The sequence below is a fragment of the Miscanthus floridulus genome, chromosome 11 (assembly GCF_019320115.1).
Source record: "Miscanthus floridulus cultivar M001 chromosome 11, ASM1932011v1, whole genome shotgun sequence".
Taxonomy (NCBI): domain Eukaryota; kingdom Viridiplantae; phylum Streptophyta; class Magnoliopsida; order Poales; family Poaceae; genus Miscanthus; species Miscanthus floridulus.
Genome location: NC_089590.1, coordinates 48227371 through 48245948, shown reverse-complemented (window position 1 = coordinate 48245948; position 18578 = coordinate 48227371). Strand labels below are relative to the sequence as shown.

General features: G+C 42.3%; 2 protein-coding genes across 2 annotated transcripts; both read left to right on the top strand.

Moving 5' to 3' along the window:
• The first annotated feature begins 1908 nt into the window (after positions 1-1908).
• On the top strand, positions 1909-3024 carry LOC136491903 (uncharacterized). The gene is made up of 4 exons (XM_066488108.1): positions 1909-2222; positions 2501-2569; positions 2648-2716; positions 2832-3024. Exons 1-4 carry the CDS (start codon positions 1909-1911, stop codon positions 3022-3024), a joined length of 645 nt encoding a protein of 214 aa, XP_066344205.1.
• A 7259-nt stretch (positions 3025-10283) lies between these two features.
• LOC136494937 (ethylene-responsive transcription factor ERF021-like) lies at positions 10284-11175 on the top strand. The gene has a single exon (XM_066491099.1). The coding sequence runs from the start codon at positions 10405-10407 to the stop codon at positions 11023-11025; it is 621 nt and encodes a 206-aa protein (XP_066347196.1). The 5' UTR covers positions 10284-10404; the 3' UTR covers positions 11026-11175.
• The last annotated feature ends 7403 nt before the right edge of the window (positions 11176-18578 follow it).

Here is an 18578-nt window from a genome sequence, read left to right as displayed (position 1 = left end):
TAAAACTAGAACATTTTTTCGAAGGCAATGCCTTACTTGATGATGTGGATACATAGACTAGCATGTTAGTGATTAAAGCTAGCTCGTTAGCTTGCGGAGCGTAATCGTAATTCAGAGTTGTAGTTGTCATTGATTAATTACATCTCTGCGTTGCATCCACGTATATCATAATAGGAACAACGATGGATCATGGAGTCAACCGAGGTAGCAGAAAAGATGATACCTTGATGATCGTGTCACTATGATGGAATGCTAACTTTTGGTTATATCTTACCCAGGCAAGCCCCGGTGCATAACCCCTATTATTCTGCACTTTATTTTATGCTTGTGCATTAAGTTTTAAGGAGTTGGATGGAAACCACTTCCATATATATCCTTATCCTATGAGTCCTACTAGTATGTCAGGATCATGTAGATTGCTATGCTATAGGATCCGGTAGAAGTCGAGTGATTACATGTCACTCGCGAGTGATAGGAAAGATATTATTGTTGTTATTATATTACTGTCACATGGAATATATATGAATGATAATTGGAGACCAGGCGAAATGGTACTTTGGATGTAGACTTGGTTAGGCATTCGAGCGAGGCTCGGATTACACTTGTTTCGCCTGTGTCGATTGAGGACCGTCCGTTGCTGTGGATGGTAGTTAGGTAACAGACTTATTATCCTGAGCACATACTTGCTTATGGGAGTAGGAAGGCTTGTTGCTCTCTTGTCGTGGGTTCCGACTCTTTTTGGACCAACTGATTGGAGGTGGGGATGCTGGAGGTCTAAGCACCACACTGAGTTCAGGACTTCGGAGCAGGGGCTTGGAGTCCATGTTTGGACAAGGACCTAGACCCCTTGACAGGAGAGTGGTGGGTTGGTCTTGCTTGTGCCTAGGGTACAAGCAAGGCGTGTGTTTTGGGGTACCTAGCTAGGATACATTGGTTCATGAATCACCGTGTGATACGATATGACTTGGTTATAGTCTAACACCGTAGTAAGAACTGGAATATGAAAGATAGTAAAATGGTTCTGATTGGTTACCACCTGCTTGAAAGTAGCATAGGTGCTTACATATAATGGTTAGTTAATGAACTATTGCTAATGAAATTGAATATAAGGACGCACGTTTAGTAATGCTTCCGCAGACGCAATAACCCACAAGCCAAATAGCCTTGCATATCCTTGGAGTCTTTTATTTTCCTCCTGTCGGGTAAGTCTTGCTGAGTACAATCGAGTACTCAGGGTTTTATTCCCCTGTTGCAGGTGATCGGAGGATACTTAGAGCTGACTCGTGTGTGGAAACCTCCTGGTGAGCTAAGAGAGGATTCCTTTCATGCTACGACCGTAGTGTTTATTTATAACCCTCACGAAAGGTCTTTATATGAAAAGATGTAAAATCTGCTAGCAGCTCTTGTATAAAAATGTCCACTATGTTAATGCTCCACCATGTCATTAAATTAATCCTGCTTCATCTGTAACTCTGATAACATTGTTATATTCCGCTGTTATAATAAATTGAGGTAATATTCTGGTACTGTAATAAAGTGATGTAAGAAATGACTTAAGAATGTTGTAAGCTTTATTCTCTCATTTATGATCCTGATGGAAAAATATGGATTTTTTAGTTCTCCCTTGGGTGTGCTCGACGGAACTGCGTAGTTTAGTGTCCTCTCTTGGGTACTTAGTGTCTAATGGAAGACAAGTACTCCTAGGAGGCATTAGATTAGGCGGTTCTGCCATAGAAAACCTTCCTAGAAGTGAAATGTGACCAAGATTTAATGTCTATGTTTGAGAAACACCATAAGACAAAGGTTGTGCATATGTTTGTTGCATATTGTGTCCCCTCTGAGATGTATGAAGCTATCACTGAGTGAAATTTTGATGAGGAAGAGCAACTCAATATGAACACAGAAGAAATGGAAGATGATTCTTACCTTCATAACCCATTACTAGAGAATGAATTTGTAGGTGTTGATGAAGAGGGTATGTATCTACAGATTGTTCCTATAGACAATGTGGGAAAGCATGTGGATGATGATGGTGATGAGGGAGGTGAAGGTGATGGGGGAGGTGATGAAGATGGTGATGGTGATGGTGAGGATGGTGATGGTGAGGATGGTGATGGGAGTGAGGATATGGAAGTTGATGAGGAGTTGGCTGGTTATGGGAAAGATCACACACCTAATGTCGATTATGATAAAATTGACCCTCCAATGGCAGTAGGCACCATGTATCCCAATATGAAAGAGTTCAAGGTTGCCCTTTCTCAGCATGCAATCAAACATGAATTCGAATTCAATATTGAGAAGAGTGCACCATCTTGATACTGGGTCTATTGCTCAAGGAGAGACAAAGACAATTGTCCATGGAGGTTACATGCATCTAAGAAAAAGGGGAAAACCTAATGCTACTTCTCAGGCATCGAAAAGGTTACTACCTGTACTTTTCAAATTTATATAATGACACATGAAAACTTGTTTGATTTCTAAGTTTCTTATTTTTTCTCAGTCAAAGACAAGGAACTACAAGTAAGAAGAAGGAAAATTGTGATAGGTCTGCTTCTGGACATTCAAGAAGGTAATACTTTAATTCGGAATATATATTATGATACATGAAATATATAGGAAATTCCAAGTTGCTTGCTTTTTCCTACAGTCCAACCTTAGAAACCACAAGTACTAATAAGAGAAAACATGCTAACTCAGATTCTGGAACATCAAAAAGGTAATTCTCTCCGTTCCTATATGTATAGCTGCTGTCCATTCCCTATAGTCCAGTATTGCTGTTGTTTTAGTCCCATGAGTTTCATCCAAAAAATATTGTTCTTTGAGATGTACAGGTGCAGATCAAGAAGTGGCTCCAATCAGCCGGAGCCGGTCTCCACTGAAATCTCTTTGGCGGGTGAGCAAAAAGCTGCACCTGTGAAGAAAAATGGTAAAGGGAAAAAGAAACAAATTGCTAAAAAGATTCTGATCTATCCTATGGCAAGCCCTGCCATGGGTACTAGAAGCAAAAGGAGACTCAACTTGTGATTTTCGCCAAAAACTAATCATATGTATGCATGTCGATTTGATGTAATGTTTGAACATATATGTACGCGAACATTAAGAGTGTAGGTAGCTATGGACCATTTGTATTTGCTACATGAAGTGAACTGTTTGAACCAATTTATATTGAGATCTCATTAGTGTTTATCTATATAATGTGGATAAATTTTATTGCACAAATAATGGAGACCGTCAATACATCTCTTTTTTGATAAATTTTAACCATAGTAGATAAGAGATAATGTGGATGAATTACAAAGCTTAGATAATGCATATTATCATAACAAAATTATTTTTAAATTATAATATAATGTGGATGAATTTTAATATCAAAACAAACCATACAAATACTCACTGTTATAGAGGTAATATTGTAAACATCAGATGAAGCAGGGCCATACAAGTAATCAGCACATTTTCCTGTAACAGGGGTATTATGGACAATTCACATGGCACTTAACAGTGTTAGGGTCCAAAACTGACGGTAGTGTCATATAGGTCATTAAAATTCGAAGACATGGCTCCATGCCGCTCCAACCGTACGCCGCGTCTGCAGTCGTCAGTGTGCCTCACTCAGATCGAGCTGCTGAGATCTCGCCGCTGTTCCTCGCCAGCTTCCTCCTCGTTGCTGTGTCCTCTCTCGAGTCTCCTGTCTGCGTCTCACTCATCTCAGGAGTCAGGAATAGTCCAAGTCCAGGCTGTTCGACCCCATACCAAAATGGACCGGATCGGACCAGCCACCAAATTAGGCTTTCGTTCGTTCCCTGCCTAGCGAGAAAAAGCTCCAATTGCTTAGCTAATTAAGCTTGCAGATAGAGATAGCAATGTTGTTATACTTGTGCGTGCAGTCTCTCTCTATATATAGTTTGGTGCGCTATTTCCACACTGTAGCCGTAGACGCTTCGTTATTCTGCTTGACAAATTTTAATGGGACAATGCAAGGATTGGATGATAGTGAAGGAAACACAGTGCCTCTGAAACGTAGATTAGGGGATAAACATCTTACTTAGATGGAGAAACTTATTTCTCTACTTCGTTCTGGCGCAGTTGTGTCGCAGCTGCGTGGACGCCGGTGTCGTGGGAGCTCGGCGTGGTGGAGTCCAGCGTAGTGGTGGCGATGCAAAGGTGACGGTGACGCGAGGTGCCGCTGTCCGGTGGTGACGGCAAAGTCAGTAGGTCTTCCCGTCGCTGGCAGCACTCTCTTTAGATCAGGTGAGGTTTAGCTGTTGGTGGGTCACGGCGGCTCCGATCAACCTCGTAGTTTGAGCCATGGTCCCCATCTCTCTTTATAGTATTATGCGACAGGGGCTCACCAATCATGGAGTGGTTCGACGCCGCCGATCAGGGCGTTGATCCAAGGGTCCAATTGGTCGTTGGGCCAATTGATGGAGATCAAACTAATATTCTCCCCCTTGATCTCACACCATCTTTCAATTTCATATCATTTACTTTTGTTCATTCCATTATAGATTAGCGCATAGAGCATGTTTCATCGTCACGATCAATTGCCGATAGATTTAACAACTACAACACACTACTCTATTATGAAATAGTAACTTAACTTTGGGCCTTCTTTTATCCAGGAATTATAGGCTTTCTCTTAAACCCATGCCGGCTACATGTTCTCTGAACACGTTGGGTGGTAAGCCTTTTATAAACGGATCCGCGAGTATCTTTTCGGTACTTATATGCTCAAAACTTATGGCATGATCCTGGACTTTATCTTTCACAACATAATATTTTATGTCAATATGTTTGGCAGCACCACTTGACTTATTGTTGTGAGCATACTATACTGCCAGATTATTATCGCAGTATAACTTAAGTGGTCTATAGATGTCGTCAACCACCTTTAAACCGGGTATGATCTTCTTTAGCCAGTTCACCAGCCCCGTTGTCTCATAACATGCTATAAACTCGGCATACATTGTGAACGATGTAGTGACGGTTTACTTTGAGCTTTTTCATAAAATAGCTCCCCCTGCGAGAGTGAATACATGTCCAGACGTAGATTTTCTATCATCTCCCGCATAATCAGAATCTGAATATTCCACTATATGGAGTGAATCAGATCTTCTATGCGTCATCATGAGGCTTTTCGTTCCTTGCAAATAACGCAAGACTTTCTTTACTAATTTTCAGTGTTCTGTTCCAGGATTGCTCTGTAATCTGCCAAGTAACCCGTAACAAATGCCAAGTCAGGGCGCGTACATACTTGAGCATATTGCAAGCTTCCGACAGCTGAAGCATATGGAACCGTTTTCATTTGATCGATCTCATACTGATTCCTGGGGCATTAAAAATCCACATATCTGTCGCCCTTAACTATAGGAGTAGGTGATGACTTATAATTTTACATACTGTATTTCTTTAGAACTTTTTCTAAGTATAATATCCCTTTACTTCTATCTCGGTGAATTTCGATCCCTAGAACGAACGAAGCTTCACCAAGATCTTTCATATTAAATTTTAAGGATAAAAACTTCTTTGTCTCTGGTAGTAGACTGACATCACTACTAGCAAGTAAGATATCATCCACATACAAGACAAGCAAGATAAACTTCCCATTCTTAAACTTTGCATAGACATAATTGTCCTCTATATTCTCTTTAAACCCAAAATTCCTTATTATCTGATCAAACTTCAAGTACCACTGTCTTGAAGCTTATTTTAATCCATAAATTAATTTCTTTAGACGGCATCTCATTCGTTCTTTTCCTTCCATGACAAAACTTTTCGGTTGTGCCATGTAAACATTTTCCCCCAAGTCCCCGTTGAGAAATGTCGTCTTTACATCCATCTGATGTAATTCTAAATCGTAATGTGACACTAATGCCATTATAATTATGAAGGAATCCTTACATTAGACTGGAGAAAATATATTATTGTAATCAATGCCTTCTCTTTGCGTAAAGCCTTTTGCCACAAGTCGCGCTTTATATCTCTCTATATTCCCTTGAGAGTCAAGTTTTGTTTTCTAGACCCATTTATAGCCTACTGTTTTGGCTCCTTTAGGAATTATTTCCAAGTCCCAAACTTTATTGGCATTCATAGATTTCAATTCATCTTACATACCCTCAAGCCACTTTGATGAATGATCACTTCTCATGGCTTCTTCAAATGAGGTGGGATCATCCTCCATTTAAAATTCCTCAGTATTGTATACTTCATAGTCAGCAAGAATAGCTGATTTTCTAACTCTTTGAGACCTTCTAGGGGCCTCCACATTTGGCACATCTTCTGTTTGAGGCTGTTGTTGCTCCCCTTCATATGTGGCAATAGATTCTACAGGATCCTAAAGAACAGGTTCATCATCGTCATTCATTGTTGTCATAGGCGAAATAACAACAGGTGCTAGTACCACAGTATCTTGCACTGTCGGTGCAGCGACAGCAGGTAGTGAGAAAAATAGCTCATGAATCATCGGAGTGGGCGCATACACCCGCTTCTCTTCAAGGTCAATTTCTCGAGCTACCATGCACCCTCTCATCACTTCACCCTCTAGGAAGACAACGTGTCTTGTTTCCACAAACTTTGTATGTCTATCTGGACAGTAGAAATGAAAACCTTTTGACTTTTTTGGATAGCCAATGAAATAGCAATTTACTATTTTGGGATCTAGCTTCCCAATGTTTGGGTTAAATACTTTATCCTCAGCAGGACTTCCCCACACACGTAAGTGATTTAGTGAGGGTACTCTTCTAGTCCACAACTCATACGGTGTCTTGGGCACCGACTTACTTGGTACTCTATTGAGAATATGAATGGCTGTTTTAACGCCTCCATCCACAGGCTCAACGGTAAGGTGGAGTAACTTATCATACTGCGCACCATATCCATCAGGGTACGATTGCGTCTTTCAGCTACTCCATTCTGCTGAGGTTCGTCCGGTGTAGAATACTGAGCTACTATGCTATTCTCCTGTAAGAACCTTACCAAAGGTCCAGGAACTTAGCCATATGGGGTATGCTGACCGTAGTACTCCCCCCACGGTCGAACCTGACTATCGTAATCTTTAAATTATGTTGGTTTTCAACTTCTGCCTTAAATATCTTAAATTTATCCAATGATTCTGTTCTTTCTTTGATTGGATAAATATAGCCATAATGGGAGTAATCATCTGTGAATGTTATAAATGAATCATAACCATCCACACTCTTTACAGGAAACAGACCACAGACATCTGTGTGAATAATCTATAAAATTCCTATGCTTCGTTTGACATCTTTCTTAATTTTCTTTACATACTTTTCTTTTATGCATTCTCTGCATTGTTCTAAATCTGAGAACTCTAATGGAGGAGGAATATCATTCTTAACTAGTCTTTCTATTCTCCCCCTCAAAATATGGCCTAAACGACAGTGCCATAATTTTGACGACACATCGTGAGCTCTCTTTTGTTTTCTGTTTACATCCGCAGATGAGGATACATTTTCATTATCGCATGCAACATTCCCATCATCGCATACAACATTCACATAATCACATAGTGATAACAAATAAAGCTCATTTTGTAAGATAGCATAACCAACACATGCATTATTAAATGTTATCTTACATTTGCCATTTTTAGAGTACCTCTCTGTCACCAGCTGCTTTATCAGTTGGGTAACATATGTCTTTGAAGAGCTAGTGAATTGACTCTTTATTCTATTAAGGTACTCGGTGACCATGTCACACTCTGGGATTGAGCCCATAATTGCAGGCTCAATTGTGTTCTTTATCATAGCCAAACATTTCTGGTTGGTAGTGACCCACTTCCTATGCTCAAGGTCATAGGACTTCTTTTGGGATTTAAACTCCCTTTCTCTAGTTGTCCAAGCAGCATCAACCTCGTTTGTCTCCCTCACCGGTGCCATAGGCTCAGTGGGACACGGTGAGGTGACTACCCAGTCCACCTCAACCAAGATGAAGGCCAGGTCAATATTTTTCTTCCACTCCGTGTAGTTGTCACTTTTGAGAGTGGGGATCTCTTTGATACAACCCATCAAGTTGTATCCGCTTAGCAACACAATTCACATAGAGTGAGAACATAAACATAATAATAACAATTGCATGCCTTAGTTCTAACGTTGGTCAAAATTAAAACATACAATTGTCCTCTACACTAATTCTACATCACCGTTTGGCAGAAATAAAATTAATGCATGAAATCATTAAAATTACGATATTATTATTAACAACGTTGGTAAGAAAATAACAACATCATAATCATGTCAAAATCTCTTTTTTCAATTAAATATCACGTTGGTTCAAAATAACTAGAGAATAAACAATTTCTTTAGCAGCGAAAAAACTAATTCAATTTAATAAATTTTGCCCACAAGGAAAATCTCTTTTCTATTTTCTTTGAGCCATTTATCTATTTTCTAGGAAATAAAACTTTTACTGGAAAAGGAAAAGAAAAAACTGACTCATTTCTTTCACTGTCTTCGGCCCAACCGGCAAAGCGGCCCACGGCCCATGGCTGCGCGCGCGCTCTCCCTCGCGCTCCCCCGCGCCCAGGCCACAACCTGGGCCTAGGCCGAGAAAGTGGCCCAGTGCTCGCAAACCGCCTAGGCCAAAAGCCAGCCTGACCGTTCATAGCCGCTCGATCAAGATCGACGGCTCAGCATCTTTTTTGCACGAACAAAAATAGCGGTTGCAGCCGGCTCCCCCAAAACCCTAGCTCAGTCTCACTCCCTCCCCTTCCTCTCTGACCGCCGCGACGAAGAGCAGAGCGCAGTGTGAGAGACCAGAGCCAAGAGAGAGAGATGGTGCCATCGTTTGCGGCGGCGAGACCTCGCTCCCCCCACGCGGCTGGCCCCCTTTAACCCTAGCCTCACTCTCCTCCCTCCCCTTCTCTCACTTCAGCGACTGAGAGCGAGAGCGCAGTGGAGTATGGCGTCGTCGTCGGCCCCCTCGCCGGCGTGCGCGCTCCCCAATGAGTGAGCGTGCCTCCGTCAAGCGAACTAGAGGCGGTGCCCTTCGTCGGAGCTCGCACGGCTCGGCCATCTTCACGCGTGCCTGTGAGGCGGCAGCGTGGTGAATAGCGAGGTAGGCCCCTTCCCCTTTTTCCCCTTTCTCCTTTTCTTCATCTATTTTTGGATCTTCTTCAATGTTCTTCTCGGATTTCATCCGATTGGGGGTTAGGGTTAGGGTTACATCAAGTTAGGGTTAGGGTTTGACACACTGGAGTCATTGTTCATCTTCCCTATCGAGTTCTTCGTGGGTTTGAGCTCGGATTCGGGTTCTTCTTGAAGCCGAGTCTCTCTTCTTACTCCTTTCCTTCACCCAGTTAGGGTTAGGGTTTCACTAAGGTTAGGATTAACCCAATTCATTTTTTCTTTCGGTTTGGGTTCGGTTGAACCCTCTGATCTTTTCTTGCCACGTGCCGGCAAAGATGGCGGTGCGGCACCTTTCCCCACGCGGTGGCGGTGGTGACCGGCAGTTGAGTGACGCCCGCTACCCCCTAGTCTCTTTTCATTTTCTTTTACCCGGTTAGGGTTAGGATTTCAATCCAAACCGGATCGAACCCTCTGTTACTCTTCGATTTCTTTTCAATTCTCTACCCCATACTAGATCTACACACTGGCAACCCGGCTCTGGTACCATTGAAGGGAACACAGTACCTCTGAAACGTAGATTAGGGGATAAACATCTTACTTAGGATGCAGAAACTCATTCCTCTACTTCACCCTGGCGTAATTGCGCCGCAGCCGCGTGGACGCCGGTGTCGTGGGAGCTCGGCGCGGTGGAGTCCAGCGTAGTGGTGGCGATGCAGAGGCGACGGTGACGCAAGGTGCCGCTGTCCGATGGTGACGGCGAAGTCAATGAGTCTTCCTGTCGCTAGCAGCACTTTCTTTAGATCGGGTTAGATTTAGCTGTTGGTGGGTCAGGGCGTTGATCCAAGAGTCCAATTAGTGAAGATCAAACTAACAGATAGTCCACATATACTTACAGTCTCAGTCACAGTCCTAACTTTATTATGTGTCCTTTAATTGCTGTTCGTCCAACAGTGCATGGCTCCCCTATAGGAGTAGCTAGCTAGATCGATGGTAGTAGTACACGCGCGAACCAACAGCGTCCACAGCAACTGCACACGCGGACAGTGCTGCCAGGACGATCGAGGCAGCCATTATTGCGCCCAATCATGGATCAAACCATGAGCTTAACATAGTAGCTGGCTTCTTGAAGTGACTTGTTGCGACCCAGGCCGGTGCCCCCATCATGCGTTGGCTATATGTAAGGGCGAAGGGCCACCGTGGTTCATCATCCAATTCCACATCGCATAATCGCTCAGCTCGATCGATCTTGCTTCACATGCATACATTAATTCTTTGGCTAATTCGCAACAACTAACTGGTTGGTATAGTATATAACACGATGGACCAAATGGGCAAGCACCTGCAGATGGCTTCCATGACGAGCGGCGGCGGCGGCTGCCAGTCGTCGTCGTCGTCTTCTTCTTCTTCGCAGCAGTACCGGGGCGTGCGGAAGCGGAAGTGGGGCAAGTGGGTGTCGGAGATCCGGCAGCCGGGCACCAAGACGCGCATCTGGCTCGGCAGCTTCGAGTCGGCCGAGATGGCCGCGGTGGCGCACGACGTGGCCGCGCTGCGCCTGCAGGGCCGCGACGCGCAGCTCAACTTCCCCGGGTGCGTCGCCTGGCTTCCCCGCCCCGCGACCTCGCACCCGGCCGACGTCCGCGCCGCGGCCGCCAAGGCCGCCGACCGGGTGCGCTGCGACCCGGCGGCGCTGCTGCTGCAGCAGCAAGTGCAGGTGCAGGCGGCGCGGTGCCACGACCACGACCACGAGTTCGGAGCCGGGCCGGGGCTGGTGGTCGAGCTCGGGAGCGACGAGGAGTTCGAGCTGGGCCTGGACTCGCCCAGGCTGTGGACCGAGATGGCGGAGGCCATGCTCCTCGACCCGCCGGGCTGGGCCACCGGCGTCGGCGAGGCGGAGGTGGCCCAGTGCTGGTCACACGGCTCCCTCTGGGACGCATGCTAGCTCAGCGCCTCGCCGGCTGCTCACTCTCAGTTGCCTTGGCTTTGGCTGCAAAGTGTTTGGGCATGGCCAAGGGCCACTAGACGCTGCTTAACCTCACACGTGTCGCAATGCTTTTGGTGTGTGCCGGGCTGTTCACTCTCTATTGATTCTCCCGTGTGGCTTCGTTTTCCTGCTGCTGTTGGGCTTGCCGTTTTTTTCGTTCCCTGTTATCATCTTACCTGTATTAGGAAAAATGATGACAGTCGAGATCATTTGAAAACAAAAATAGTACTGATAGTATGGTTTGGTCTGTTCCTGCATTTGTACTAATTTGTGCAGTCAAATTGGAGATGACCGCGCATGTAAGTACTCACCAAAAATGGTCTTGTATTTTAGTATTTTATTATTTATAATAAATATGTATGGTGATTTTTGTAGACAATTATATCTAATATGAGAACCGTGCTGGTATCAAAACCACTATATTTCCTCGATCTCAAAATTATCGATCTTCTAACTTTGTCCTAAGTCAAAATTATTTTAAATTTAACTAAATTGTAGGACAGAATATAAACCATTTATGGCACCAAATGGGACTTAGATATACTATAAAAATATATTTCTTAATAAATCTAATAAAACTTACTTGATATTATATATTAAATGTTAGTATTTTTATATAAATTTAGTTAAACTTGAAATGGTTTGAGTTAGAATAAAGTTAGAACATCTATGGATTATTTTTTAGACTGGGAGAGTATGTTTAGATGAAAATAGAGCGACTCTTCTATATATTTATCTAAAGACATTAAGGTGAATTCTTGTGGTCACCTTGTATGTTTTTTCACGGGCGCAAATGTAATCATTTGATTGTTGGGGCATGAGTGCATGTGTGTGGAGTTGTTTGCGGTCTTGCCCTTTTTCTCTTGTTGATATAATGATGTGCAACTTTCATGCATTTTCAAGAAAAAAAGGTGAACTCCTGTGGTTATCTCCTTACCTTACCTAGTTCGTACCCGTACCATACTATCCACTTCAGAATATAGGACAACATATAGAGTGTGTTTGGTTTGTGGAACCCTGACATGCTTTATGAGGTGGTGCATCATGAATTCATTCTATGAATTTTGGTGAAATCAACTCATTCCTCGTGCATATACTAATTTTTAGCTTGTGAGAAATGAGATGATGATAGATCAACTCATTGTATTCCACAAACCAAACAAAAAAGTGAAGAGTGAGAATTCATTCTATGAATTTTGGTGAAATTAACTCATTCCTCATGCATATACTAATTTTTAGCTTGTGAGAAATGAGATGATGATAGATCAACTCATTGTATTCCACAAACCAAACAAAAAAGTGAAGAGTGAGAAGAAGATGGACCACCTCATTTCATTTCTCAAACACATAATGATTTAGCCACGACGATATAGGGACTACTTTTGGTGCAGGAAAATAACTGTTGCTAAAATCTGAATCAATCATATGCAGTGAGCTAGTTGTTCTAAAATAAGGCAGTATATGTCGTTCCATTTTGAAAAAAAAATGCCATAACAAAAGTTGTTGGACCCAAATACAAATTGACTAGATAACATGTACGTGATGGGTGTTGAGGTGCATATGCACATGAGCAGTACAACTTGCGTTACACAAAATGTCATGTGGTATTGATCTTATATTAGGGGGAACTGATCTTTCAAAAGGGGGAGGGGCTAGCAGGCTGTAGAGTTATCGATTCCTTTTTTAATGGAAAGGGTCATGTATACATAATATTACTCCAAGAGCTTCTCTAAACTTCAATCTCTATATCTTTATTTAAGAGCCATTCCATAAATATTCTCATCATGTCTTTTATATCTCCAATGGACTCTTTAAGTTTCATTCTCTAGCTATAATACAATGGCTTGTCATAATTTTTTTATATGAAAAAATCATAACAAAACTACCATATATTGAATTTAGAGAGCAATGTAACATCTCCATTAGTGGAGAGTGAGAAGGGTAGTTTTGGAGAGTGGGTTAATCGTTTAAGTCTATTTGAGCCTGATTTTTTTGGTTTGTTTTCTAAGTTTTTGTGGTAAAGAACCAATAGGGGGATCTTGGAGATGCTGGTGGCGGAGATAGAGAAAAAAGATAATGGAGAGGTTACACTACTCTCTAAATTTAGTATATAGTAGTTTTGTAATGAACTTTTCAACATATGAAAATTTGTGATAAGCCATTGAAGTATAGAGAACGAAATCTTGAATATATAAAGGAAATATTAGTGGGTTGGCCCTCTAGATAGAGATATAGAGAGGTTGTATCCCTTTAACATGACTTCAACCAAATAGCCAATAAATTGTTTGTTTGAATTTTAAAATATAGTTTCATGATGTTCAAACCCACAGTAACATGGTCCTTACTTGTTGGCTACTTGATTGTAGTTTTATAGTAAGTCAATATGTCAACCCATCACCAATACTAGAATCAGTATTAGGTAGAGCTAGTAATGGTAGTATAGTGAGAGAGGATAGTTAGCAGGGGTGGATGTATAGAGACAATTATGGGTTGTTTGGTTCAAGAAATGTATTGATCTACTATCTTCTCATTTAATTTCTCACTTTTTTATTTTGTTTCTGAAATGGAATAGGTTGGTTCATCTCCATCCCATCCTTCACAAACAAACAATTAGTACAAGCACGAGGAACATGGTTATTCTACTAATGACAATAAATGAATATATGATTCACTGCCTCATCTAGGATCAGATAGTTCCACAAACCAAACATCCCATTAGGTTTTATTTGAGAAAATCCTAAATTCTTCACCCACTTCTCATTGGTCTTAACCCATCAGCATGTTGCAAAAACCATGTGGATTGTTTGAACTAGGAGAGGTGCTACCAAAGAGTGTGATTCGCGCGTGAATTTTTCCTTGATTCTTTGTCACAGTGAAATAATTAGAAACATTTTCCAACATTTTGTTCAAAGAATACTCATCCATCATCAGACCGTTGACAAGGATTCTATAGTTATTGGGTCTGTTTGGTTGTGAGGTAGTATGGAATGTGAGAAGTCAAGGTTGGGCCCTTGACTGAAGAATGATCAGCGATTATCAAGATTATTTGAGAATTTCCTGGTTAGGATCTTAACTCATATGTGCTTGATTATGCTAATGGCTAACTGAAAGTGCATTTGCCCCCTATGTGGGTTTTGGTGTATTGATGACATCCAAATTAGGGACTAATGAGATCTTAATGAGATATATTATAGCTTTAGTTCCTTGAAAGTTTTAAAGAGTTGATCTAAGATGAAATGGTATCCCTCAATTCTTCAAGTGCAAAAAGCAGACGAACCCAAAGCACTCTCCAAAACTTTTATATTTTGTTTTGGGTTTAGGTATATTGTACTATAAAGAGAGATGTAAGTTTAGGTGGTCTGAGGAAGATAGAGTGCTCAAGCACAAAAATCAAATCAAAAGAGAGACACAAAATCACCTAACGAACACATAGACATAGTTTTGGACTTTTGGTAGTCAGAAATCTCGGTGTGAGCTAGGAGTTCTGACTGTCGGAAGTCCCGACGTTTGGTGCCGGAAGTCCCGGCACTTGCTGGCCTTGCTGCCAGCCCGCCTGCGCACCTTCGCCCGTCGAAAGTCCCGACGAGAGTCGGGAGTTCCAAGTGCCAGAAGTTTTGGCTCCCGCCGAAAGTCCCGATGCCCTGGGACTTAGCCCCCTAGCTTGGCTGTGCGTCGAGAGTCCCGACAAAAGTCGGAAGTCCCGACTGCCGGAAGTTCCGACATTCCGCCGGGAGTTCCGACTCTGGTTGTGTTGACCACCTTTGACTACGCCATGAATAGTGTTTTGTAGAAGGGCCGGAAGTTTCGACGATCTGTGTCGAAACTTCCGACGCAGATCTGAACGGTTGGATTCTACTATGAGTATAAATAGCTCTATCTTCTCTTCTAACCGTCAACCACTCATTCATTGCTCACCAACCTTCGTCTAAAGTAGCTCCCAAGCATTCAAGGCTCCCCTCTCCTCTCTCCTTTGCTCCAATCTTCGATTCCCCTAGCGTTTTGAGTGAAAGAAGAGTGGATTGAGTGAGAGAATCACTTTGGCAAGCTTGAGCACTTGATTTCTTCATCAAGCTGGTTGAATTTACATCTATTACTCTTGGGTTCTTGGAACCTTAGCCGGCTAGGCGTCGCCCAAGAGCTTCCTTCTTGTGGAAGAGCCTTGGGAAGTTTGTATTACCCTCGATTTCTTAGTGGAAAGCTCAAGTGACCTTTGTGGTTGCTTTGAGAGAGGCAAAGAGGTGGAAGAGACTCCGACCTTTGTGGTCACCTCAACAACGAGGACGTAGGAGCTCCTTTATGGGTTTGTCAAATCTTGGAATAAATCCTTATGTCCCGCGTGCTTGTTGTTATTGAGATTTGTGCTATCATATTTGTTCTTGTTGGTTTGTCTTCCTCCCCAACACTCCTCTTAGGGTTTGCACTCGATCTACGGAGTGGTGTCCTTCCGGCATCAAAGGAGCAGTCCCAACACTTCATCTTACCACTAGGAAGTGGGGTTGTAAGATATCTCGCACTCAAAGTTTATTTTAGCACTTGTAGTGAAATTCTCGTAGGTGCCGGAACTCCTGGCTGTTTGCATCGGAACTTTCGGCTGTCGGAAGTTTCGGCCCAAACTGTCGGGACTTTCGACTGTCGCTGACATTTGACTTTGAGATTACACAAAAAAATTTAGGTACGCCTATTCACCCCCTCTAGGCACTATTTAGATCCTTTCACTAACCAGCGATGTAGTGTTGTGTTGTTTTGTGTGGGGAGACATGTCTTCTATGTTGTGTCTCTTGGCTTGTGATGTGGCAAAGTGTAGGTGATAGATGTGTCCTGGTGATCGATGATAAAGGGTGAAGATCAAGCAAGGTTTAGGTCAATGGACCAAGAGTAGTGAAGGGTGAGCAAGGAGGCTTGGGAGCTTGGACCAAGTAGGGCCATGGAGGATCCAATTGCTCACATGAAGAGCAAGAGTACATGGAGACAAGAGGATGATGAAATGGCATTGGTAAAGTCAAAGAGGAAGACGATGGCGTTGTGACACCTGGTGTAGGCTGGACACGCCTCTACATCAAGATGATGAAGATGGTGTCTATCAAGTCAAAGAGGAAAATGAATGCATTAGGGCATTGGCGGAGGTTAGACATGCATTGACATCAATGGGTCACACTTTGCAGGATGTGCAGTGGGTTTGCTAGTTCGGTCCTCAAAACTAGGTGTGTATGGTTTGGTGATTTGGGCCTCAAAACTACTAACAGTGGGTTTGACCGGTTTAGGGGTCAAGACCAAGGTGACAAGTTGGATCACACATGGCACTATCATGAAGTTTATGTCAAGGTAAGGCTCCAAGTTTGTTTGATCCACCAACAAAAATATGGACGGTTTACTACCTAGGGTATTTGAATTCAGTGCTTATGTAAGGACATTTTGGAAAATAATCAAGTGGTTTGTTCCTTTGAGGTGTCTCCCTCATTTGTGTGTCAGAAGGCTAAGGTTAAAGGAAGAGAGGGAGACAGAAGTGACTTTTTGTTCTTAAATTTTTTGCCATCCTTGATCTATGTTAGAATAGGAGAGGTTTTTAATCGAACATTTTGAGGTAATCCAAGTATCGATCTTGTGCAAGTTTGTCCCCAACTCTCTAAATCTGAATTTATCCTTTTCATTCTTTCATGAGTATTTTGGGGGAGTTTGGTGTGCTACATTGGCTGAGTTATAGGCACAATTTTAGAGTGTTTTAGGGTCCTTGGAACATGTTTATATCATGGCTTGAAGCCAAAATCTTATCTCCCAAGTCCCTTCCTCCAAAAACCCTCTTTTCCTACCCCTTTTGGTAGATTTCATGAAAAATCTTTGAGCTGGAGTTCTTGAGTGTTATTTACTAGCATCTAGGTGTCATGAGGTCTTGGGAGAACATATTTAGGCTTTCCCTTTAACAAATTTCCAACAAACCACCTTCAACTCCGTCTTTTGCGCTTTCTTGAGAACACCCTGGTTTGAGAGAGTAGTTCTTTAATTCATGGTTAAGCCTAGAAATTTTTTGAAAGATTCCATGGGATTACCTTCGCCATAAGTTAGTCAAGATTTGGACCTAGTTTCATGATTTTGTAAGGTGATTTGGAGTGGTTTTGGATTTTTAGAGCTAGTCCTCTATTTTTTTGGAGAAATAGGCTATGTTGGGTTTTTAAATCGGTTAGACTAGTTTTTGCAACTTGCTTTTTTGGAATTAGATCTCATAGATATTGATTTATCATGATGTTGTGGTTCAAATTTCATATTCTTTGGAGATCATTTGACTAGTTTACTTTTTTTCTTAAAAACCTACTAAGGTTGTTTATGAAGAAATAGGTTAGACTGGTTTCTATAGTGTTTTAGTGTTTTTTTGAACGCATAGTGTTTTTTCCGTTCTTCACTTGTTTGGCTTCAACCTATTTCTAGTCTCGTTCCTAAGCCCACTAGTTACGTTGAGACTACGTGATCATAGCGAGATACGCAAGAGAAGCTTGGGTTCAGCTTTAGCCCATATCGTCATCTACTCGGCGAGAAAATTTGATGCTCCCATTTACTCCCCTCCCTTTTTTTATCCTTCGTGACGATACCATTCTGTATTTTAATTGTTCTGTGTCTCTATTTGGTTGGAGGTGAGTAGTTCCATTTTGTTGTTTCGTTGGAGGGGCACAAATAAATGGATACAATTTTTTTGCGAGCAAAATAGGATGCAAATTTGTTAGCCCAAATCAACGTGTGGCCCACCTGTTAGTCAAAGACCCTCCACTTCCTTATCTTGTTCCTTTAGCTAACCCTTGTCGCATACGTAGGCCCAACAACGACCACCACCCACCTGCCCACACATAGCTCATCCGTCTCTCCACTCAGTCTGTTCGGTTGGCTGGTTCGTATGGTTGCCGGTTCGTAAAGAAGTATTGCTAGCTGGTTTGTGTGAGAGAAAAATACTATTCTGACTGAAAATTTACGATCGTTTACGACAAGCCACAGCCAAACGAACAGGCTGACTATCATTGCGCTCTCGCTCAACTACACGAGACACTGGAGCAGTAGCATCAAGATGCAGGTCACGCAGATAAAGGCTAGCGACGTTTGGAACGAGAGCACTCGGAAAATTTTGCATGGGGCAACCGTTCCTAACCTAGGAATGTTCCACTTTGAGGTTAACTCTAACAATATGTTCTGGTACGAAATATTTCAAAAACTAAGATGGAATTGTTCTATCCCATACCGTTTCTAAACCAAATGCTATATAAGAACTTATAGCAAATAACGCCTTATTTTGAACAATGTATATCATGGTATACTTAGAGCATTCGCAATGGACGTATCCAAGTTAGTTCTATACAATAAATAAATGTCGCTATAGGAGTTGGTCATTTACACTGTAGAGGTGTTTCCATGGAGTAGTAGCTGCTATTCATGGAGTCGGATCTTAATGATTAAAAAACACAACTGGCACTGCAGAGCATAACGGTCTTTTTTTTTTGTCAGCATAGATCCTACTTATGGAGCCAGTTCTA

Excerpts from the sequence above, each read along its gene's own strand:
- LOC136494937 (XM_066491099.1), top strand. The coding sequence starts at position 10,405 with ATGGACCAAATGGGCAAGCACCTGCAGATGGCTTCCATGACGAGCGGC.
- LOC136491903 (XM_066488108.1), top strand. The coding sequence starts at position 1,909 with ATGGAAGATGATTCTTACCTTCATAACCCATTACTAGAGAATGAATTT. Across the intron at positions 2,223-2,500 it reads CCAATGGCAGTAGGCACCAT|TCAAAGACAAGGAACTACAA; the intron begins GTATCCCAATAT and ends ATTTTTTCTCAG. Across the intron at positions 2,717-2,831 it reads GATTCTGGAACATCAAAAAG|GTGCAGATCAAGAAGTGGCT; the intron begins GTAATTCTCTCC and ends TGAGATGTACAG.